Source organism: Salmo trutta, chromosome 12 (assembly GCF_901001165.1).
Source record: "Salmo trutta chromosome 12, fSalTru1.1, whole genome shotgun sequence".
Classification (NCBI taxonomy): domain Eukaryota; kingdom Metazoa; phylum Chordata; class Actinopteri; order Salmoniformes; family Salmonidae; genus Salmo; species Salmo trutta.
This window is the reverse complement of record NC_042968.1, coordinates 51630723-51653841: the sequence shown is the minus strand read 5'-3', so window position 1 is coordinate 51653841 and position 23119 is coordinate 51630723. Positions and strand designations below refer to the sequence as shown.

Sequence of the window (23119 nt, the reverse complement as noted above, 5' to 3'; positions counted from 1 at the left end):
CCACGTTTTTGTCATAGATGGTAGAGTTCTCATCTCTGGACCACGCAAGCTTTAGATTGCATTCTGTTAAGGCACTTGTCTCTCTCTACATCGGTCAGCTACATTGGTGAACGTGGTGGGATCCTTTCCATATGTCAATGAGGCCTGGGAACACAAATGCTCCTTGTGCGGAGGGGGAATAATTAAGCATGCGTTGATGACAGCTATACAGGATCCATCAGAAGCCCAGGCTTTGGGCATTGATGGTAAAGCTTTAATTTCTGGACTGAAACATTATAAGATTGTGCCCTCGACAGCACTTGATATGCACTGATTGGTAGGTTACACTATATGAAATTAAATTGTGTTGGTCACATACACATATTTAGCAGATGTTATTGCGGGTGTAGCCAAATGCTTGTGTTCCTAGCTCCAACAGTGCAGTAATAACAATTCACAGCAATACACACAAATCTAAAAGTAAAAGAATGGAATATATAAATATATAAATATTAGGACGAGCAATGGCAGAGTCCGGAGAATATATATACACAATACCAGTCAAAAGTTTTAGAACACCTCATTCAAGGGTTTTTCTGTATTTTGACTATTTTCTACATTGTAGAATAATAATGAAGACATCAAAACTATGAATTAACACATATGGAATCATGTAGTAACCAAAAAAGTGTTAAACAAATCAAAATATATTTGAGATTATTCAAAGTAGCCACCCTTTGCCTTGATGACAGCTTTGCACACTCTTGGCATTCTCTCAACCAGCTTCACCTGGAATGCTTTTCCAACAGTCTTGAAGGAGTTCCGACATATGCTGAGCACTTGTTGGCTGCTTTTTCTTCTCTCTGCGGTCCAACTCATCCCAAACCATCTCAATTGGGTTGAGGCCAGGTGATTGTGGAGGCCAGGTCATCTATTACAGCACTCCATCACTCTCCTTCTTGGTCAAATAGCCCTTACACAGCCTGGAGGTGTGTTGGGTCATTGTCCTGCTGAAAAACAAATGATATTCCCACGAAGCGCAAACCAGATGGGATGGCATATCGCTGCAGAATGCTATGGTAGCCATGCTGGTTAAGTGTGTCTTGAATTGTAAATAAATCACTGACAGTGTCACCAGCAAAGCACCTCAACACCATCACACCTCCTCCTCCATGCTTCACTGTGGGAACCACACATGCGGAGGTCATCAGTTCACCTACTCTGCATCTCACAAAGACACGGCGGTTGGAACCAAAAATCTCTAATTTGGCCCAAAGGACAGATTTCCACCGGCCTAATGTCAATTGCTCGTGTTTCTTGGCCCAAGTAAGTGTCTTTTTCTTATGTGTACTTTTTCTTTTGGTGCACTTTAGTAGTGTTTTCTTTGCAGCAACTCGATCATGAAGGCCTGATTCACGCAGTCTCCTCTGAACAGTTGATGTTGAGATGTGTCTGTTACTTGAACTCTGTGAAGCATTTATTTGGACTGCATTTTCTGAGGCTGGTACATATCCTCTGCAGCAGAGGTAACTCTGGGTCTTCCTTTCCTGCATGAGAGGCAGTTTCATCATAGCGCTTGATGGTTTTTGTGCAAATTCAACTGCACATTTTCCGCATTGACTGACCATGTCTTAAAGTAATGATGGACTGTTGTTTCTCTTTGCTTATTTGAGCTGTTCTTGCCCTAATATGGACTTGGTCTTTTACCAAATAGGGCTATCTTCTGTATACCACCTCTACCTTGTCACAACACAACTGATTGGCACAAACACATTAAGAAGGAAAGAAATTCCACAAATTAACTTTTAACAAGGCACACCTGTTAATTGAAATGCATTCCAGGTGACTACCTCATGAAGCTGGCTGAGAGAATGCCAAGAGTGTGCAAAGCTGTCATCAACTCAAAGGGTGGCTACTTTGAAGAATCTCAAATCTAAAATATATTTGGATTTGTTTAAAACTCTTTTGGCTACTACATGATTCCATATGTGTTATTTCATAGTTTTGATGTCTTCACTATTATTCTTAAATGTAGAAAATAGTAACAATAAAGAAAAACCCTTGAATGAGTAGGTGTCTTTTGACTGGTACTGTATACAAAAGTATGTGAGCACCCGTTCAAATTAGTGGATTTGGCTATTTCAGCCACACCCGTTGCCAAAAGGTGTATAAAATCGAGCACACAGCCATGCAATCTCCATCGACAAACATTGGCAGTAGAATGGCCTTACTGATGAGCTCAATGAGTTTCAACGTGGCACCATCATAGGATGCCACGTTTCCAACAAGAGTGGTGTAAAGCTCGCCGCCATTTGACTCTGGAGCAGTGGAAACATTCTCTGGAGAAATGAATCACGTTTCACCATCTGGCAGTCCGACGGACGAATCTGGGTTTGGCGGATATCAGGAGAACGCTACTTGCCCGAATGCATAGTGTCAACTATAAAGTTTGGTGAAAGAGGAATAATGGTCTGTGGCTATTTTTCATGGTTTGGGCTAGGCCCCTTAATTCCAGTGAAGGGTAATCTTGACTCTACAGCATACAATACGATTCGGTGCTTCATACTTTGTGGCAACAGTTTGGGGAAGGCCCTTTCCTGGAACGCCAACTGCCAGGCCTAATCAGTGCCCGACCTCACTAATGCTCGTGGCTGAATGGAAGCAAGTCCCTGCAGCAATGTTCCAACATCTAGTGGAAAGCCTTCCCAGAAGAGTGGAGGTTGTTATAGCAGCAAAGGGGGGGACCAACTCCGTATTAATGCCCATGATTTTGGAATGAGATGTTCGACAAGCAGGTGCCCACTTACTTTTGGTCATGCGTGTTAATCTTCGAACGCATCAATGTTATTTTCTCAAACTCTTTAGGGACTATTGTGATGAATCCAAAGACCACATTTGGAATGAATGACTTTTAGTCCTAATTATTTTAAGCATTAGTGTTACATAGTCAAACAAGTGAATTGTTAATAGTTTACTTATTTTTTTTTTAAAGATATCAATGCCAAACAATCTGGTTCATCATGGTAATGTCTTTGATGATCCTAAGTTTCAAGTGGGTAGGCCATTGTGGAGGCGATTTACAAAGGATTTAAATAGACATGTAAAATCTGATTTATCAATAACTGGGCCAGCTCTTAACCGATCCCTTAGATTTTCACAAACTAAGTTAAGAGATGTACCATGGGCTTACATACTGAATGGTGTCATTTGGATTTATGGTTCATGAGAAGTTTTTCCAAAATGTACAAGATGGAAAATCTATCCTGACAGACCTTGTTCACCATAAGGAAAGAAATCTCTATACAAAGTGTCAAGTCTCTAGGTCAAACCGGGGCGACGGATATGAGGGTTTTTAAGTGAGACCACTTATAACAGCGCCACTTATAGGCGAATCTGCCATTCCTTTTTGACAAAGTTACTTATGGGCTCTAGTTTCAGTGTGTCAAATTAGAAAGTTGCCAATCTATGCTTGAGTTATTTAACCATGTGAAGGAAAAAATAACAATTGAGAGAATAACAATGTTTCAGCTTTGCTGTGAACCCCTAAATTATGCAACCAAAATGGAAATCAGTGCAACCACTGCAGGGCTCAAACCCTGACTTCAAGCCAAGGCAAGTTTAGAGTTTACTCCCTTGAATGGAGTTAGGCTAATGCATCAACCACCATAAGAAGAGATTAAGTTAGGAAAGGCCTTTTATTTTCAATTGGTATATGGGTTGCAGTCTACAATAATAAAATACAACAAATCAGAGCAGAAAAAAATAGGAACAATAATCAATACAATTATTTGAATGTACAAAAGCATCATAACCCACTCAGTCCCCATCCCCATCGACTGTGATCTGGTTTAAAAATCAACAACAGGATACTTCAATTGCTGTCTTTGGTGGAAATTATAAGTTTTCTTCTATAGATTACATCTGAGAAAGACCATATTATCAGGTGACATGCTTTTAGCATAATTGCAATATCGACCCAGTTGGAACGATAACACTCAAACGCACCACTGAACTCCATTCAATAGTTAACATGGAATTCTATGACAGTGCAATCAAAGGAATTCAATCCGAGACATCATGATAACCCTATAAAGTAGCAGAGCAGATGAATGACTTGAATGTGCACAAAGCTGCAGAACATTGAGTATTCATACAAATACATTGTTGGCTACAATTCAATTTTATTGGAAAAGCATGTCCCATTTACTACCATCGAATGGAATTTGAGGGATTAGAAATTAAAGCAGGCGCATTGGCACGTAGTAATGTATGAAGATGGGGCTTCAATTGAAATGAGGGGCCAACAGGACTTTTGACTCAATTCATACAATGCAGCAATGTTATCTGTAAAAAATAAATGCTAATAAAAACACATTAGGCAACATCAAATACTTTCAAGGGAAGGGGGAGGTCTGAGATTGTATATTTCAAGAAAAAAAAAATGGAGCTGGGGGTGGGTAGTTGACAGTGGGGACAATAGCCCAGTCTCAAACCCGTTAACCTACACCTCTTTTCAGATAACAAGGAACCAGATAGGTGTACGAAATATATAGATAGCTGCCCTAAACCCATTAGAAGATTCAGCCCAGAAGCATCTGCTGCTCCGCCAACTGACATGTACTCTTGAGGTGCTGACCTGTTGCACCTTCTATAACCACTGACAATTTTTGGACCTTGCGCTGGTCATCTATGACCGTTTAAACATCTTGAAGAACAATCTGGCCTAAATGGACATGTACTTATAATATCCACCCAGTACAGCCAGAGGATTGGCCACCCCTCAGAGCCTGGTTCCTCTAGATTTCTTCCTAGGTTCCTGCCTTTCTGGTGTTTTTCCTAGCCACTGTGCATCACGATTTGCATCGCTTGCCGTTTGGGGTTTTAGGCTGGGTTTCTGTAAAAGCACTTTGCGACAACTGCTGATGTGAATCAATTGACTGATTGAAGCATCTATCACTTTGGTGTTTGTAGATCTGAAAGGATCAGACAGGCGTAAAGTAAACAAACTAGTGACAGCTCCACCTAGCTTTCCAATGAGGTATAGGGGCGCTTCTATCATATTGAAAACACCCATCTCATTCCTTCAGATCTGTAAACATTGAAGGGACAAGAGCTATGGTCGTTTCTGGACCAGACCATGGTGAAGTCATTGTAATATTTCTTAGTTACACCAATCCCCTCCCTTGACTGCAAACACCAGAAGGGATAGGGGCTAGGGGAAGAGGCTGGGGGTTATTTTGGAACTGAACAAAATGGCTCTTGTAATTAGAGGAAGTAAGGTGTTGTTGTTCGGGGAGGGATGACCCGCTCAGAGTCGGGCACGGCGCGGAACAGCTTGGGCTCCCGTGTGTTCACGTCCTTGAAGACCATGATGGAGGCAATGTTTCCACAGCGGTAACAATAGTTGGGCGCAGACCACACCGTCACCAGCTTCTCATCGAACATGAACTTGTAGCCCTCATGGACCAGCTGGTGTGCACGGCAGATCAGCTTCAGATTGTTGATGTGAACAAACTGAAATTGGGAAAGAAGGATCATGGATGGAACTCAGTATTCAACATAGGTGAGGTGCGCCACAAAGAGTCCTTTCCACTTGGACCTCCATCAAGGCTACATATGAGCTTTTCCCACATGTGCTATCAAAAGTTGCCCCCTGGACCCCCCTAGATCAGGGTTTCCCAAACACGGTCCTGGTGCCCACCCTGGGTGCACGTTGTTTTTGCCCTAGCACTAGAGCGGATTCAAATAACCAACTCAACTTTAAGCTTAGATTATTTGAATCAGCGGTGTTGTGCTAGGGCATAAACCCCAGGACGTCACCCCCCTCAGTTTACAATTCAAGCAGTGAAGGTGTCGATAGTTAGAATGACCATGTCACTTACTCTCTGCATAGGCAATGACGCCTTGTGATTGACAGGAGGCAAGACAACACATGCAACCAAAACAGTCAGTCTGGAATCCTGTCTAGGCCTGCATTTATCATAATCCCCTTTGGTAGTTACCCCCCCCCCACACAGGAGAACATTTTTATGCATTCACCTCATTAGTGACCTTGGCGCCAAAGAGCCAGCCTGCACCTCGCGGACTGATGGCCCAGGTGTCCACATCCTCTGGGTCCGACCACACCAGGTCACAGAAGGCCCCCTTGTGGGGAATCTCTTGGTTGCGCTCGATCGTGCGGATCTGGTCCAGGGTCTTGATGTCAGGTGAAAGGCCACCATGCACACAAAGGATCTGCTCGTCTATCAACTATGGTCAGAAACTCCTATTAGTTATAGACTCATAAGTGTGGGAAAATGTAACATAACAAAAGCACATGCACTTAAAAGAAGAGAGAAAAGTCAAGGCGATTTCAAATATAAAAAAAGATGGCAATCAATGGCTGGACTTACAGCGGCTACTGTTAGCATGTCAAACACTTTAGTGCAGTATCGCCAGGCGTTTGCATTCCCGTATTTCGTTTGGCACTCATCTTCAAAAAAAACATTTATATTACACTTCACACACAATTCTGGCAGTGCTTCCTTTTATGGTACAACATTCACAGATAATGGAAAACATGATAATTACACTGTAATAACCTATAAATTTGTTCTCCAGGTTGGGGGTTGTGCGTAGCGCTAACAACCCTGTTACGTAAAACAAAATGCTGTTACAGAAATCTAACAAAGCAAATGCGAACTCTAAAAACAGGGGGGACTAATGAAGTAGACTGATGAAAGCCTCCGCGATACCAGCCTGCGGAAAAATCCTCTTACAACCAAGACCTCAATACAACTTGGGATCTGGAATGTCTGTACAACATACTAAGCAGGAAAAGCAGCACAAGAAGCCCAAGTTATAAATGAATACAACAACTAGCTGAAGCTTGCTGGAATGGTGCAGGTTTGACCACACTATCAAAGCGGGAAGTGATTGCATATTCAGGACACAAGAATGAAGACAACACATAATGGGAGGCAGTTTCACCAAGGAACATCACAGCAAGGTTTAACTACAAAGCCAGGAAAGTCACCATTGGCCAATGCTACACACCTATAAACAATGCAGTGGAGGAATCAAAACAACTCTATTACGAGAATCTACATGCTGTCTATGATGCAACACCCAGAAGAGACATCTAGATCCTAACGGGAGACCTAAACGCCAAGATAGGCATCAGTAAGTGTCCCACACGAGTGATGAATGCTTACCTACAACGCTTGGAAGAGCAGTTTAGGTTGGACCTACTTCCCAATCCATTTGACTGTGATCCGGGCTCAGTTGACATGCCGGTAAGTGAAATCGAACAGCTGATCGAGCTGTCGTGACCAAATGCTGCAGACAACGCATTCATTGGTCACTATGGAGGAGTTTTGGTTCCTGACTCAGAGAATAGCCTCCCGTCTCCCTATGAGCATTAATGCCGCGTTCAAAAGAACTGGGAACTCGGAAATCTCCCTACTTCAGTGTGTTTGAGACAACTGGGAACTCGGAAAGAAACAAGCTCCGACTGGGAAAAATAGTTTATGGTCATCCAACTCGGGAACTCTGGCCTCTTTCTAGAGCTCTCACTTTCCAACCTAACGATCACTGACGTCATGATTTGACCTTGTATTTTTTTCTGAGATCCCAGTTGTATTCAAAGCACCATAAAACTCACGGTAGGCTACCCTTCGCCAGCTCATATCTGTAAAAAGCTGGAGTCTGTGCTCTCGTCTGCATTAAAACCAAATATCGATCCAGGTTGGATGTGACAGCAGAGATGAGGTGCGCACTGTCGACCATGCCCACTGACGCGACATGCATCAAAGCACACCCATCTCATTAGTGGTGGTGATATAAGAGACTTTATTTCAGACTAATTTGCAATTGACTGCCAAACATTAAAAAGTATGTGATGGTGAAGACAATCAGAAATACTGTTAGAATGCATTTCAATTGACTGCCATAGCCCCAAATAAAAAAGATAACATTGGCAGTTAATTACATAATTGTTTTCACATAGGTGGGGCCGCAAGGATTTTCAGATATGAAAATGGGGTCGTGGGCCAAAAACATTTAGGAACCCCTGGGCTAAGCAGAGCCGGAACCCAAATACCCTCCGCGTGGCTAGAAACGCGTGATACGTGAGTGAGTCTTGCTCGAGACCCAGAAAAGGAATGCACTGAGATGGAGTCAGACAGCTTTGTCTGGTTTCTTATGAAGCCTAGAGACTGAATACGGAACAGTAGCATGGATGTGTGTTGCCCCCTCGACTCCGCTGCCACCAGCCAATCAGCTGTAATAGCCAGCGGCTCGTGAGCATTCTTATTTTGTAGACTGAGGTGCTTGTTGAGGGCACGTAGGTCTATAATAGGGCGCAAAGTCCAGTCCGTTTTCGGAACCAGGAAATACCGGCGGTACCAGCCGCCCTGGATCTTTGACATAGGAACCACTCGGATTGCCTGCTTCTGGAGACCGGAGGATATTTCCTCCCTCAAAAAGGGCGCTGAGGCCTCAGGAACAGTCGATTGATGTAATGATACTGCAGAAGTGTGGGGGATGCACAACAAAATTTTAGCCAGTACCCTGACATCACTGTTCACATGATCTAGGGCGACACTGTGCATGCGGGCCAAATGAGGAGGAGACAAAGAAGGCAGGAACCACCTCGAATGAGGTCAAGAAAACCGCTCCGAACAGAGTCTGCTGGAGATGCACTTGAGGCCCTTCGTGCCACTAGGGGCTTAAAGGAATAAGCCAAGAAAGTCAACTTATAAATTACTTATTTGTTTGTTCATTTAGTTAGAACCAGTAAGTTAGCGGTCACAATAAATAGGGCACTAGACCCTACAATGGTCCATGTTGTTAGAGTTGATGTGCCCCCAGCAATTAGGCAATAAATAGGGCACTAGACCCTAAAAGCTCACCGTAAAAGCCGTACACCTGTGTGATCTGCCTGCTTTCGTGATTTCCTCGTAGAAGCGTGATGCGATCCGGCCACTTGGCTTTTAAGGCTAGCAGGTATGTGAACGTCTCCAAGCTGTAGTATCCCCTGTCCACAAAGTCTCCCTGAGGAAACAGAGAGTCACTGACCAGGGTTCAGATCAATCCCAAGTCATCCAGTTTCTAAACAGCAATCACAAACTCAGAGAGGCCGCTGCTTACATTGAGACCCAATCACTGGCCACTTTAATAAATAGATCACTAGTCACTTTAAACAATGCCACTCTAAATAATGCCACTTTAATAATGTTTACATATCTTACATTATTCATATCACATGTATATACTGTATTTTATTTATAATGTTTACATATCTTACATTTCTCATATCACATGTATATACTGTATTTTATACCATCTATTGCACCTTGGCTATGCCGCTCGGCCATGTGTGTATTACCGTAATTTCCGGACTATAAGCCGCAACTTTTTTCCCACGCTTTGAACCTCGCGGCTTAAACAATGACGCGGCTATGAATACAACAAGCTATGAATACAACAACTGTAGACTTTACCATGAAATGCTTACTGACAAGCCCTTAACCAACAGTGCAGTTCAAGAAGAAGAAAATATTTACCAAGTAGGCTAAAATAAAAAGTAATAATAAAAAGTAACAATAACGAGGCTATATACTGGGGTACCGGTACCGGGTCAGTGTGCAGGGGTACAGGCTAGTTGAGGTAATCTGTACATGTAGGTGGGGGCAAAGTGACTATGCATAGGTATGCATCACATGTATACACTGTACTGTATTTTATTTATAATGTTTACATATCTTACATTACTCATATCACATGTATATACTGTATTTTATACCATCTATTGCACCTTGGCTATGCCGCTCGGCCATGTGTGTATTACCGTAATTTCCGGACCATAAGCCGCAACTTTTTTCCCACGCTTTGAACCTCGCGGCTTAAACAATGACGCGGCTAATATATGGATTTTTCCCGCTTTCAATTTTTTTTTCTAAAAAAAAACATTCTGTGACGTGTTTTTGGCGGCATGAAGCTTTCATTAGACCAATGAAATTGCCGAACGGGTTAAGGTCAAACAACTTTTTTGTTTACTGTTTAGATTAAATCGAGCGCGCTCAAACTTCCCATCATTCTGATTACGGTAGTCATTTTGTCACCCTCATCATGGCAAAGACACGGAGAAATGCATATGATGCAGCTTTCAAGTTGAAGGCGATTGATCTGGCTGTTGGAAAAGGAAATAGAGCTGCTGCACGGGAGCTTGGTCTTAATGAGTCGATGATAAGACGTTGGAAACAGCACCTGCGGCTTATAGACATGTGCGGCTTATTTATGTTCAGAATAATACTTTTTTTTTTTTATTCAGTGGGTGCGGCTTATATTCAGGTGCGCTCAATAGTCCGGTAATTACGGTAGGTAGTTTTTGGGGATTGCTAGATTACCCACAAGCATTTTGCTACACTCGCATTAACATCTGCTAACCATGTGTACGTGACAAATAACATTTGATTTCTTACCATCCTCAATATTATCCCTGCTACAGAACAGCTTAAAAAATGGAATACAACTTCTTACCATAAAAATGTAGTTTGTGTCTGGAACTTGTCCGCCAGTTCTGAAGAGTTCACATAGGTCATAAAACTGGAGACAGGGATCAGAAAGACAATTTCACATTCATGGCAAGTGGATCATACTACTATAAAAATTGAGATATTTAGAATGTGCATAGTAAGAGAACAAAGGAATTTGGGAAAGGTATCAAAAAGAAAATTAGATAATACCTGGCCATGAATGTCTCCACAAACAGTGACTGGAGTGGATACTGGTTGAACATTTGATTCCTCGAGCAGCAAATCACATACGTAGTCACATAATCTCTGTAAGGGGTGAGACACATGACAAAATTATCAGGCTGCCAAATAACACTTGCAAGTTGGGCCTACTGATATTTTGACACAACCATATTTGAAGTTGTTAACGTTAGAGGTATCAAAATTGAAATAATGTTGCAGGGTAACGGTATTTAACTCTTACGCTACGAGGCCCGGAGCCTGCTGGTTTTCTGTTCTACCTGGTCTAAAAATCAGTCCCTGATTACAGGGGACAATAAAAAAATGCAGTGAAACTGGCTTCAGAGCCGAGTTTGAGGGTTGTAGAGTGTGTCCCCCTCTGGCCAGAGTGGGTGAAAACAAATATGATTGTTCATGTTCTGAATCATTCAGTGGGGTCTTTAACATATCATTATAGCCCAAAAGTCAGATTTCGCACCGTAAAACATCAGATAATAAACATAGAGCTCTGTTGACAGAGAGGTGCAGCTTTCTTCGCAAAATTTTTTAGGATTTCGCATTTTGTGGTTGTCTCGCCTTCAAAGTTGTTTCCGCGGGTCGCAAATAGCTACATTAGCATGACATGAGCAGAATTAAATGTAAAAGGCTTTGAAAAAAAAAAAAACTTGCAGTATGCTCACACGGAACCCAAACCGGCTGCGCGCGTGCGCCATCATGCATAAATGTATTTTGTCCCCCCATACCAAACACGGTCACGACGCGCAGGTTAAAATATCAAAACAAACTCTGAACCAATTATATTAATTTTGGGACAGGTCGAAAAGCATTAAACATTTATGGCAATTTAGCTAGCTTGCACTTGCTAGCTAATTTGTGCCATTTAGCTAGCTTGCTGTTGCTAGCTAATTTGTCCTGGGATATAAACATTGAGTTGATATTTTACCTGAAATGCACAAGGTCCTCTACTCTACCAATTAATCCACACATAAAACGGTCAACCGAATCGTTTCTAGTCATCTCTCCTCCTTCCAGGCTTTTTCTTCTCTTGACTTTATATTGCGATTGGCAACTTTCATAAATTAGGTGCATTACTGCCACGGACCTCGTTCATCTTTCAGTCACCCACGTGGGTATTACCAATGAGGAGATGGCACGTGGGTACCTGCATCTATAAACCAATGAGGAGATGGGAGAGGCAGGACTTGCAGCGCGATCTGCATCAGAAATGGAACTGACTTCTATTTTAGCCCTTGGTAACGCAGACGCTCGTTGGCATGCGCGAGCAGCATGGGTGCAATAATTGAATAATATAGATTTCTGAATTTATTTTGCAACGCTCACGCACGCAACACGAGCGGTGTAATCAGCCTGTCAGGGCGCCGTTGACATTTCACAGCGTTACGCTTGTTTTTGTGAAAAAGAACAGGAACTTCGAATTAAAGTTGCACTATGCAGAAATCGCTCTGCCATTTCCTGGTTACTAAAACTAATAGTTAGCCTAATTTTAGTGTGTGTGTGACAAAATAAGCTAGTATAGTGTGTAGAGAATCATTGTACCAGCTAAACCGCTGTGAAATATTTTCAATCAGGGGCACGACTTTCACTGGGGACGGGGGGGTCATACACCCCCCACAATCTGAAATTGCATTTTTGTCCACCCCCAGTTTTATCATTGCAATGTGATATAAATAGCAGCAATGGTGTGCTTTAGGACCATGCAGGCGCATCCGAGTGGCCAGGTAGGCTGTTTGGAGTGTTCAGCCGGCTGGATTTAGGACAGCAAGGACACCACAGAGAGGGCTGACAGGCTGTGTGAATGCTGGCTGAACCAGTATGGGAGAGTTGAGCATAGTTCAGTATGTATGTATGTATGTATGTATGTATGTATGTATGCATGCATGTATGTATGTATGTATGTATGTATGCATGCATGCATGCATGCATGCATGCATGTATGCATGTATGTATGTATGTAGCGCTCTTTCGCTGAGTTGTAAAAGCAAGCAGAGCAGAAACTGGCTACTCTTTAGTTGACTGATGTAGCTGGCAAGGTAAACTGCTGTTTAACTTCACAGGAAAAAAACAAAACTAGTGTGTATTGGCTATTATTGATACTACTACTAACAGCTGTTTGTATGGAAATGTTTTGTAGCCTTTGTTTTGTTCCGTTTCAGAAGTAAATTAACTTGGCTAGCTTTAGCAAGTTGATGTACTGTATCACGACTGCCCTGTAAGGATCCAAATAGGTTAGATCAGCTTTACAATAAATGGATTAAAAAAAGACCCTCTCACCCACAGAGGGGGGAGGAGGGAACTGGTGAGTTTGTGGGGGGGGGCAGCTTACTCCCTGTTGTAAATCAAGGACAGAACATTCAGCTGTCACAGGAATGTGCCTTTGTCTACACAGACATTTTTCTGCCGAAACTAACACGTTCTAAAGCAAATACTGGAACGGAACTTCTAACATAGAACGTGGGGAATGGTCAGAGGCGATCTAAAGAATGTCCTTTCGGATGTTATTTTGTTTTGTCATAAAAAATGTTATAAAGGAAATACTGTAACGTGTGAAGTGTCCATGCGTTATGTATGAAATATGAAAAATGTGTGTTTTTGTTAGAGGGATGTGATTCTAGAAACTCAGAGGAAATGGTTTCTATAACTTTGTACAATTAAGTAGCCACCACCCCCTTCACTGAGGTCAGAAACCTCACGAACCACCCTTTTGAACAAACTGTATAAAATGATGGGTTAAGAATTAACATATCAGACCAGAAAGACGTCAATCTGCAGCTCACGTCCAGAGTGGTTCGAACTCCGAAATCTCAACATGAGGTAGAGACGATATACTCACTTCCCGGACAATCACTGGTACAGCTGATTAGCTGTCCTAAGTATCTAGAAAAGTTAACTTAAGTGGGACCATTCCACTACTCTTTGCAAAATCACCGTAGTACGCTACTCATCACCCCAAAGGGAACCATCGACACAGCTGGCCAGCCTATCTTCAAAAGGAGGCAGCTTCAGGAGCAAATGAAAGGGAAATCAACTCTGTAGTTCTGTTCAGGACTACACGGCAAGTCACCGGATACCGCACGACAGCAAAGATTAACAGTAGAAGAGAGGTGGAGACCTCTTTTGGGCAATCAGAGTCTTATAAGCGTGCCGCAAAAAGGACCAACAAGCTTTCCAAGAACGCCGGGTTCCGACAGAAATACCAAGACATTTACACGTAAATACATTCATGATTTCTTACTCCAAATGGGCGGCGGTTCGTGTGCAAAGTACATGATTACTGTGAGAGTAGTTTCTAAAAATGTACCACAGTATTATGTCTCTGTCCCTCTCCATGTCGTTTGTAACAAGCCGCCATATCGTTTCCGTCCACTAGGGCCCTGTTTCTAATGTAATAAATGTGTATGTTTATCCTGTGTTACCATTTAGTTAGCTAGTAAATAAATAATTAAACCAATGTGTAGTACTGAATCATAAGTAAGGCTGGGATTTTTGTAGATGCAGGAGGTTATGATGATATGATACGAGGTTATGATTAATAAGTTGACTGTTTATAGATGTGATAGGTTAAAGAGTTTAATTTGGGAGATGGTAACTCTTTAAACTAGAGGTCGACCGATTATGATTTTTCAACGCCGATACTGATTATTGGAGGACCAAAAAAAGCCGCTACCGATTAATCGTCCGAGTTTTTATATATATATATATATATATATATATATATATATATATATATATATATATATATATATATATATATATTTATTTATATATACACACATACATACATATTAGTAATAATGACAATTACAACAATACTGAATGAACAATGAACACTTATTTTAACTTAATACATCAATAAAATCAATTTAGTCTCAAATAAATAATGAAACATGCTCAATTTGGTTTAAATAATGCAAAAAACAAAGTGTTGGAGAAGAAAGTAAAAGTGCAATATGGGCCATGTAAAAAAGCTAACATTTAAGTTCCTTGCTCAGAACATATGAAAGCTGGTGGTTCCTTTTAACATGATTCTTCAATATTCCCAGGAAATAAGTTTTAGGTTGTAGTTTTTAATAGGACTATTTCTCTCTATACCATTTGTATTTCATATACCTTTGACTATTGGATATTCTTATAGGCACTATAATATTGACAGCCTAATCTCGGGTGTTGATAGGCTTGAAGTCATAAACAGCGCAATGCTTGAAGCATTACGAAGAGCTGCTGGCAAACGCAGTAAAGTGCTGTTTGAATGAATGCTTACGAGCCTGCTGCTGCCTATCACCGCTCAGTCAGACTGCTCTATCAAATCATAGACTTAATTATAATAACACAGAAATACGAGCCTTACGTCATTAATATGGTCAAATCGGGAAACTATCATTTCGAAAACAAAACATTTATTCTTTCAGTGAAATACGGAACCGTTCCGTATATTATCTAACGGGTGGCATCCATAAGTCTAAATATTGCTGTTACATTGCACAACCTTCAATGTTATGTCATAATTACGTAACATTCTGGCAAATTAGTTCGCAACGAGCCAGGCGGCCCAAACTGTTGCATATACCCTGACTCTGTGTGCAATGAACGCAAGAGAAGTGACAATTTCCCTAGTTTAAATTGCCTGCTAACATGAAATTCTTTTAACTAAATATGCAGGTTTAATACAATATACTTCTGTGTATTGATTTTAAGAAAGGCATTGATGTTTACGGTTAGGTACATTCGTGGAACGATTGTGCTTTTATCACAAATGCGCTTTTGTTAAATCACCCCCCGTTTGGCGAAGTTGGCTGTCTTTGTTAGAAAGAAATAGTCTTCACACAGTTCGCAATGAGCCAGGTGGCCCAAACTGCTGCATATACCCTGACTCTGTTGCACAGAACCAAGACAAGTGACAATTTCCCTAGTTAAAATAAATTAATGTTAGCAGGCAATATTAACTAAATATGCAGGTTTAAAAATATATACTTGTGTATTGATTTTAAGAAGGGCGTTGATGTTTATGGTTAGGTACACATTGGTGCAACGACAATGCTTTTTTCACGAATGCGCTTGTTAAATCACCCATTTGGTGAAGTAGGCTGTGATTCAATGATAAATTAACAGGCACTGCATCGATTATATGCAACGCAGGACAAGCTAGATAAACTAGTAATATCATCAACCATGTGTAGTTAACTAGTGATTATGTTAAGATTGATTGTTTTTATAAGATATATGTTTAATGCTAGCAAGCACCTTACCTTTGCTCCTTGCTGCACTCGCATAACAGGTAGTCAGCCTGCCACACAGTCTCCTCGTGGAGTGCAATGTAATCGGCCATTCCGATTCATCGGTCGACCTCTACTTTAAAGCAGCAAGAACAATGACAGCAACACTTGCTACGTTTGCATAGGCCTATAGGATACAGACTACCTTTTATGAGGACGATTTGCAGGCAGAGACAAATAAATGGGTAATCAATACTTATTGAAAATGAAAAGGCGCAATGCTCGCTCGCCACAGTAGCCTAACCTATGTCCACGTTGTGCCTTTTCAGTGATGATTACATAAATTATTGCACTTAGACTACTTACAGACACTGTAATAAACTACAGTCTAATCATATTCAAGTTAACTGCCACATAATTCTCCGCCCATGCAAGCAGCTTACTCTATTTCAATGAGACCCCACACACTAGGCGCACTCACACCCAACTAGGAGAGGTAGGCTACTGAAGCTGAAGCTGTGAATTCTAATGCGGAAAATATGTGCTTTTAATACAATAAGTAGGCTAACGCATACAAAGCAGATCTGTTGGACAAAAATATTTTCATATATTAAAAGGAATTTTCCGTAGAGCTCCAAGACAGGATTGTGCCAAGGCACAGATCTGGGGAAGGGTACCAAAACATTTCTGCAGCATTGGAGGACCCCAAGAACATAGTGACCTCCATCATTCTCCATCATGCTCTACAACATTCGCAGAGTACAAACCTGCCTCACACAGGAAGCGGTGCAGGTCCTAATCCAGGCACTTGTCATCTCCCGTCTGGATTACTGCAACTCGCTGTTGGCGGGGCTCCCTGCCTGTGCCATTAAACCCCTACAACTCATCCAGAACGCCGCAGCCCGTCTGGTGTTCAACCTTCCCAAGTTCTCTCACGTCACCCCGCTCCTCCGCACACTCCACTGGCTTCCAGTTGAAGCTCGCATCTGCTACAAGACCATGGTGCTTGCCTACGGAGCTGTGAGGGGAACGGCACCTCCGTACCTTCAGGCTCTGATCAGTCCCTACACCCAAAGAAGGGCACTGCGTTCATCCACCTCTGGCCTGCTCGCCTCCTTACCTCTGCAGAAGCCCAGTTCCCACTCAGCCCAGTCAAAACTGTTCGCTGCTCTGGCACACCAATGGTGGAACAAGCTCCCTCACGACGCCAGGACAGCGGAGTCAATCACCACCGATGTACTATTGTAAAGTGGTTGTTCCACTGGATATCATAAGGTGAATGCACCAATTTGTAAGTCGCTCTGGATAAGAGCGTCTGCTAAATGATGTAAATGTAATACCCAAGAAGACTCGAGGCAGTAATCACTGCCAAAAGGTGCTTCAACAAAGTACTGAGTAAAGAGCCTAAATACTTATGGAAATGTGATTTATTTAATTTGTAATACATTTACAAAAATGTTAACTTTTTGTTTCGTCATTATGGGGTATTGTGTGTAGAATGATGCGGGAAAAAACAAATCCATTTTAGAATAAGGCTGTAAGGTAACAAAATGTGGAAAAGGGTCAAAGGGTCTGAATACGTTCCGAGTGCACTGTATATACACACACAATAGGATATACTGTATAGATAGTGAATGTGCTATAAGTATGACTATTTAGAAATATAAAGTGGGAATCTAATGCCTTGGTCACGCAGTTGAATAAATTGTAGCTAACTTTTAGACCCGTTTCTGTGTTTGCAAGCATTGCCGTAAGAGGGCGCTGCACGCAAGGTGGTGGCAGAACATGGAAGTTCTTACAGAATGCCAGCAAAAAAGCCTTCATTAACATGTTGGTTAATAAGAGTGCATTTCACACTACTTTTGGATTATAATTGGACTTTAAGGCTTGTATAAATGCCCTGCTTAATGTTTGTCATCATCGCAAATGAACTGTATTATACTTTAAAAAAACACTTCAACCAGTAAAATGCATCTTCGTCTACAGACTGTCAATGAGCGTTAGCATTCTAGCTAACAACTGCTGCATCCAAAATAGTTACTTTGCAAAGATCACAACCAAATATAATCTTATCGACTGATCAAGCAAGAATCGAAACATCATTGTAAGCATATGAGAAGAGTTGGGCCGTGAGTGACGTCAGAATGTCGCGTACTGGAAATGGGTCTAAGTTATATAGTAAAGGTTGAACAGCAGGGTTGACTGCGTGTGTGTTTATAATAAGAATGGTTGTAAGAGTTGAGTTAACGTTAGTCTCTAAGGTGCATATCTATCACAGGTCTAGCTAGTTAACTACTAGCGAGAATATACAACATATTTTCTACCATGATTACCCCTAGGTTTGTCCCTACCATTTGTGACGTGCACAACTAACAAATAGGCAAGTTAAAGTTACTTGCTAGCTGACGTTACCTAAATTAGCTGCTTCCGTTTCTCTGAATATTGATGTCGCCATAAGATGGTATTGGCCTGATCGAATGCACTAACATAACGGTATTGGTTAAGTACACAAATAAAAAGTAAATTCTTGCTCACCTTTAGGTCGTTTTCTGGTAAATATTTGCACTGTCTTGCAATTTCAACATACTTATCCAAGTCCAACGGCGCCATTTTAAAAACAACAACCGCAGACCCATCGGAAGTAAATGAGTATAACTTCCTGTTCTCAAGCGAAGTGAGTTTTTACAAAGATGATCTACTATATTGACAAGATCGTCGACAAACCACTCTAAAAATGGAAATACAACTCACGAAAGGCAGTTCGGGAAGAGGCGAGATCATATGGGAACGTTCTAGCAGTCTATCTAGACAATGCAAACATAACAACAGGGCTGGGCAGGTTACTTTCTAAATTTAATAAGTTAGTTACTAGTTCCTTGTACAAAATTGTAATCAGTAACTTAACTTTTGGATTACCCAAACTCAGTAACGTAATCTGAATACATTCAGTTACTTTTAGATTTCTTTCCCCTTAAGAGGCATTAGAAGACAAAAATGTATGTTACCAATTGAACGACATCTATTGCAGGATAAATCAATGTTAAAGTTTACATAGCTGGCCATATATGGATGTTAAATTGCAATTTATGGGTTGGTTATGTAGGTTGCTTCTAACCCATCACGTTCTACTACATATAATAATACGATAAAATTATATCTTTACATTAAAAATTAAATTCTATCAGAATTCCAGTCATTCCAATAAATGTTATACCCCTTGATCTTCAAGAATAGGACTTGGAAATATGGAAGTATAGATCAGCCAAATTGTTTTACCTGAGCATAACCCCAAAAGTAAGGACTTATTAGCCAGACCTACTCTGTTGTTTATGATTTGTTGTCATGGAGGACTGATTGTGCTCATTGATTTGAGTTGGAGATGAATGATGCGCTCATGGAATGGCATGCTTTGAGCACTACTGTGAAAAATGAATGCCATATGCTGCATTTGCTATAAGCCTATTGTTTACCTTTTTGTTGGTGACACTTTGATATATTGATAATATGCAGCTGTTTAAAGGGCAAATCCAAAAAATAACAAAACAGTCGCCCCCCTCTGTTTTGGTAAAAAGCTGAGGGATGGCCCTGGAGAAATGTAACCACTCTCAGATGAATAGACAGAGCTACAGATGCAAGGACTGACCATCTCTGTTCTTAAAATGATTGTTATAATCATGTTATGAGGCTACACAGTGTTTGTTTACATTGAATGTTTACTAACATTGGAGTAAAACAAGCTAATATTTGGGGTTCTCATGGAGTGTGACAGTTGAACTAAGCTCATGAGGCATTTCTAAGTTTTATTCTTCAAGAATCAATGGATATATATATATATATATATATATATATATATATATATATATATATACAGTTGAAGTCGGAAGTTTACATACACTTAGGTTGGAGTCATTAAAACTTGTTTTTCAACCACTCTACAAATTTCTTGTTAACAAAATATAGTTTTGGCATGTTGGTTAGGGCATCTACTTTGTCCATGACACAAGTCGTTTTTCCAACAATTGCTTACAGAAAGATTATTTCACGTATAAGTCACTGTATCACAATTCCAGTGGGTCAGAAGTTTACATACACTAAGTTGACTGTGCCTTTAAACAGCTTGGAAAATTCCAGAAAATTATGTCATGGCTTTAGAAGCTTCTGATAGGCTAATTGACATCATTTGAGTCAATTGGAGGTGTACCTGTGGATGTATTTCAAGGCCTACTTTCAAACTCAGTGCCTCTTTGCTTGACATCATGGGAAAATCAAAAGAATTCAGCCAAGATCTCAGAAATTTTTTTTGTAGACCTCCACAAGTCTGGTTCATCCTTGGGAGCAATTTCCAAACGCCTGAAGGTACCACGTTCATCTGATCAAACAATAGTACGCAAGTATAAACACCATGGGACCACGCAGCCGTCATACCGCTCAGGAAGGAGACGCGTTCTGTCTCCTAGAGATGAATGTACTTTGGTGCGAAAAGTGCAAATCAATCGCCATAAAAAAGCCAGACTACGGTTTTCAAATGCACATGGGAACAAAGATCAAACTTTTTGGAGAAATGTCCTCTGGTCTGATGAAACAAAAATAGAACTGTTTGACCATAATGACCATTGTTATTTTTGGAGGAAGAAGGGGGAGGCTTGCAAGTCAAAGAACACCATCCCAACCGTGAATCATGTTGTGGGGGTGCTTTGCTGCAGGAGGGATTGGTGCACTTCACAAAATAGATGGCATCATGAGGTAGGAAAATTAATTGGATATATTGAAGCAACATCTCAAGACATCAGTCAGGAAGTTAAAGCTTGGTTGCAAATGGGTCTTCCAAATGGACATTGACCCCAAGCATACTTCCAAAGTTGTGGCAAAATGGCAAAAAGTGGCCATCACAAAGCCCTGACCTCAACCCTATAGAACATTTGTGGGCAGAACTGAAAAAGCGTGTGCGAGCAAGGAGACCTACAAACCTGACTCAGTTACACCAGCTCTGTCAGGAGGAATGGGCCAAAATTCACCCAACTTATTGTATGAAGCTTGTGTAAGGCTACCCAAAACGTTTGACCCAAGTTAAACTATTTAAAGGCAATGCTACCAAATACTAATTGAGTGTATGTAAACTTCTGACCCACTGGGAATGTGATGAAATAAATAAAAGCTGAAATAAATCATTCTCTCTACTATTATTCTGACATTTCACATTCTTAAAATAAAGTGGTGATTCTAACTGACCTAAAACAGGGAATATTTGCAGGGATTAAATGTCAGGAGTTGTGAAAAACTGAGTTTAAATGTATTTGGCTAAGGTTTATGTAAACCTCCGACTTCAACTGTGTGTATATACATCTCTCTATATATATATATATATATATATATACAGTACCAGTCAAAAGTTTGGACACACCTACTCATTCAAGGGTTTTTCTTTATTTTAACTATTTTCTACGTTGTAGAATTATAGTGAAGACATCATAATGATGGGGCCACATCACACTGTGGCCCCATCATCGGATGGGGCCACAGTGTCTTCTGATCCCTCCTGTCTCAGCCTCCAGTATTTATGCTGCAGTAGTTTATGTGCCGGGGGGCTAGGGTCAGTCTGTTTCATCTGGAGTATTCTCTTGTCTTATCCGGTGTCCTGTGTGAATTTAAATATGCTCTCTCTAATTTTCTCTTTCTCTCTTTCTTTCTCTCGGAGGACCTGAGCCCTAGGACCATGCCTCGGGACTACCTGGCATGATGACTCCTTGCTGTCCCCAGTCCACCTGGCCATGCTGCTGCTCCAGTTTCAACTGTTCTGCCTGCGGCTACGGAACCCTGACCTGTTCACCGGACGTGCTTGTTGCACCCTCGACAACTACAATGATTATTATTATTTGACCATGCTGGTCATTTATGAACATTTTAACATCTTGACCATGTTCTGTTATAATATCCACCCGGCACAGCCAGAAGAGGACTGGCCACCCCTCATAGCCTGGTTCCTCTCTAGGTTTCTTCCTAGGTTTTTGGCCTTTCTAGGGAGTTTTTCCTAGGGAGTTTTTCCTAGCCACCGTGCCTCTTTCACATGCATTGCTTGCTGTTTGGGGTTTTAGGCTGGGTTTCTGTACAGCACTTTGAGATTTCAGCTGATATACGAAGGGCTATATAAATAAATTTGATTTGATTTGATCATAAACACATTTCTTGAAAACAATGACTATTAATATTTTTTTCGAAAATTTAGTTCAGAGGGAACTGCCAATTAACGTCAGTATCCAAATCTGCGTGTACTGGATGAAAACTAGAATCTGTGTGAACTAGTTAAGATCATTTAACAGTAGCATCCAAACCTGTGCGAACTAGTTAAGACCATTTAAAGTGAACATCCAAAGCTGTGTGTACTGTATGTATAACTATAACCTGTGGGCAGATGACAACCTAAGCTGTGTGTACCAGTTGTATAACTAGACCCTGTGAGGACTAGTTAATTAAGGCCTAAAAGAGAAAGTTCTGCGTGGACTAGAGAAAGCGCTATAGAAATAAAGGAGACTGCATTATAGAAAAGCGTAAGTAGTTATTTGGAGTCCTGCGTGGTACTGCCATATAATTAAAAATACGGATTCCTGCGTAGTACTGCCGTAAGAGCTATGCAGTCCTTCATGGTACTGTCATGGGTAGTTAGGATAAATTACTTGAAGTCCTGCTTGGTATAAAATGATATGGTGTAAGATAGTAAGGTGCACCTGTAATTGTTTTAAACCAAACCCCATTTTAGTAGTAAGAAAATTGTTTTTAGAATTGAGGTCCACAGCCAACAGACAGCCCTAATAAGTCAGTGGACGGGAAGAATAGTGGGACATAGTTGGAGAATTTATTATAAAAGTTATACTGCAGTGTGTGTAGGAGATGATTCAGTTTGGATCCAAGATCCCCCCCTAAACAATATTTAGTAATGAATCAATTTGACATTTTTAATAAGAAAGGAAGACGTTCCTAACCAAATACTGTTTGTTTTGTGTGTTTGCCTGAAGAATACTGGATGAATGAAAAAATGATGACGTGGGAATTGGTTGAAGGACATTCTAAAAGTATGAACTACTGACATAAATTGCGCCTAAAAAAAATCTAAAACTACTCTGGAACGCGCAAAATGACAAAATAATGTAGACATTTGCCTAAAATAGAATTATTTGA

At 40.9% G+C, this 23119-nt stretch overlaps 1 protein-coding gene across 1 annotated transcript; it reads right to left on the bottom strand.

The window, feature by feature from the left end:
* Positions 1 to 3655: 3655 nt before the first annotated feature.
* LOC115203765 (serine/threonine-protein phosphatase 6 catalytic subunit) lies at positions 3656 to 18607 on the bottom strand. The gene is made up of 7 exons (XM_029768740.1): positions 18482 to 18607; positions 10707 to 10802; positions 10501 to 10566; positions 8871 to 9012; positions 6372 to 6451; positions 6019 to 6228; positions 3656 to 5493 (listed from the first exon to the last, which is right to left on the bottom strand). Exons 1-7 carry the CDS (start codon positions 18554 to 18556, stop codon positions 5245 to 5247), a joined length of 918 nt encoding a protein of 305 aa, XP_029624600.1. The 5' UTR covers positions 18557 to 18607; the 3' UTR covers positions 3656 to 5244.
* Positions 18608 to 23119: the final 4512 nt, after the last annotated feature.

Bases quoted from the DNA above. Each gene is read 5' to 3' on its own strand.
- LOC115203765 (XM_029768740.1), bottom strand. From the start codon at position 18,556: ATGGCGCCGTTGGACTTGGATAAGTATGTTGAAATTGCAAGACAGTGC. The intron at 10,567-10,706 runs GTATTATCTAAT...CCCTGTCTCCAG, and splicing joins GTGGAGACATTCATGGCCAG to TTTTATGACCTATGTGAACT. The intron at 5,494-6,018 runs GTGAATGCATAA...TCCCAATTTCAG, and splicing joins GCGCCAAGGTCACTAATGAG to TTTGTTCACATCAACAATCT.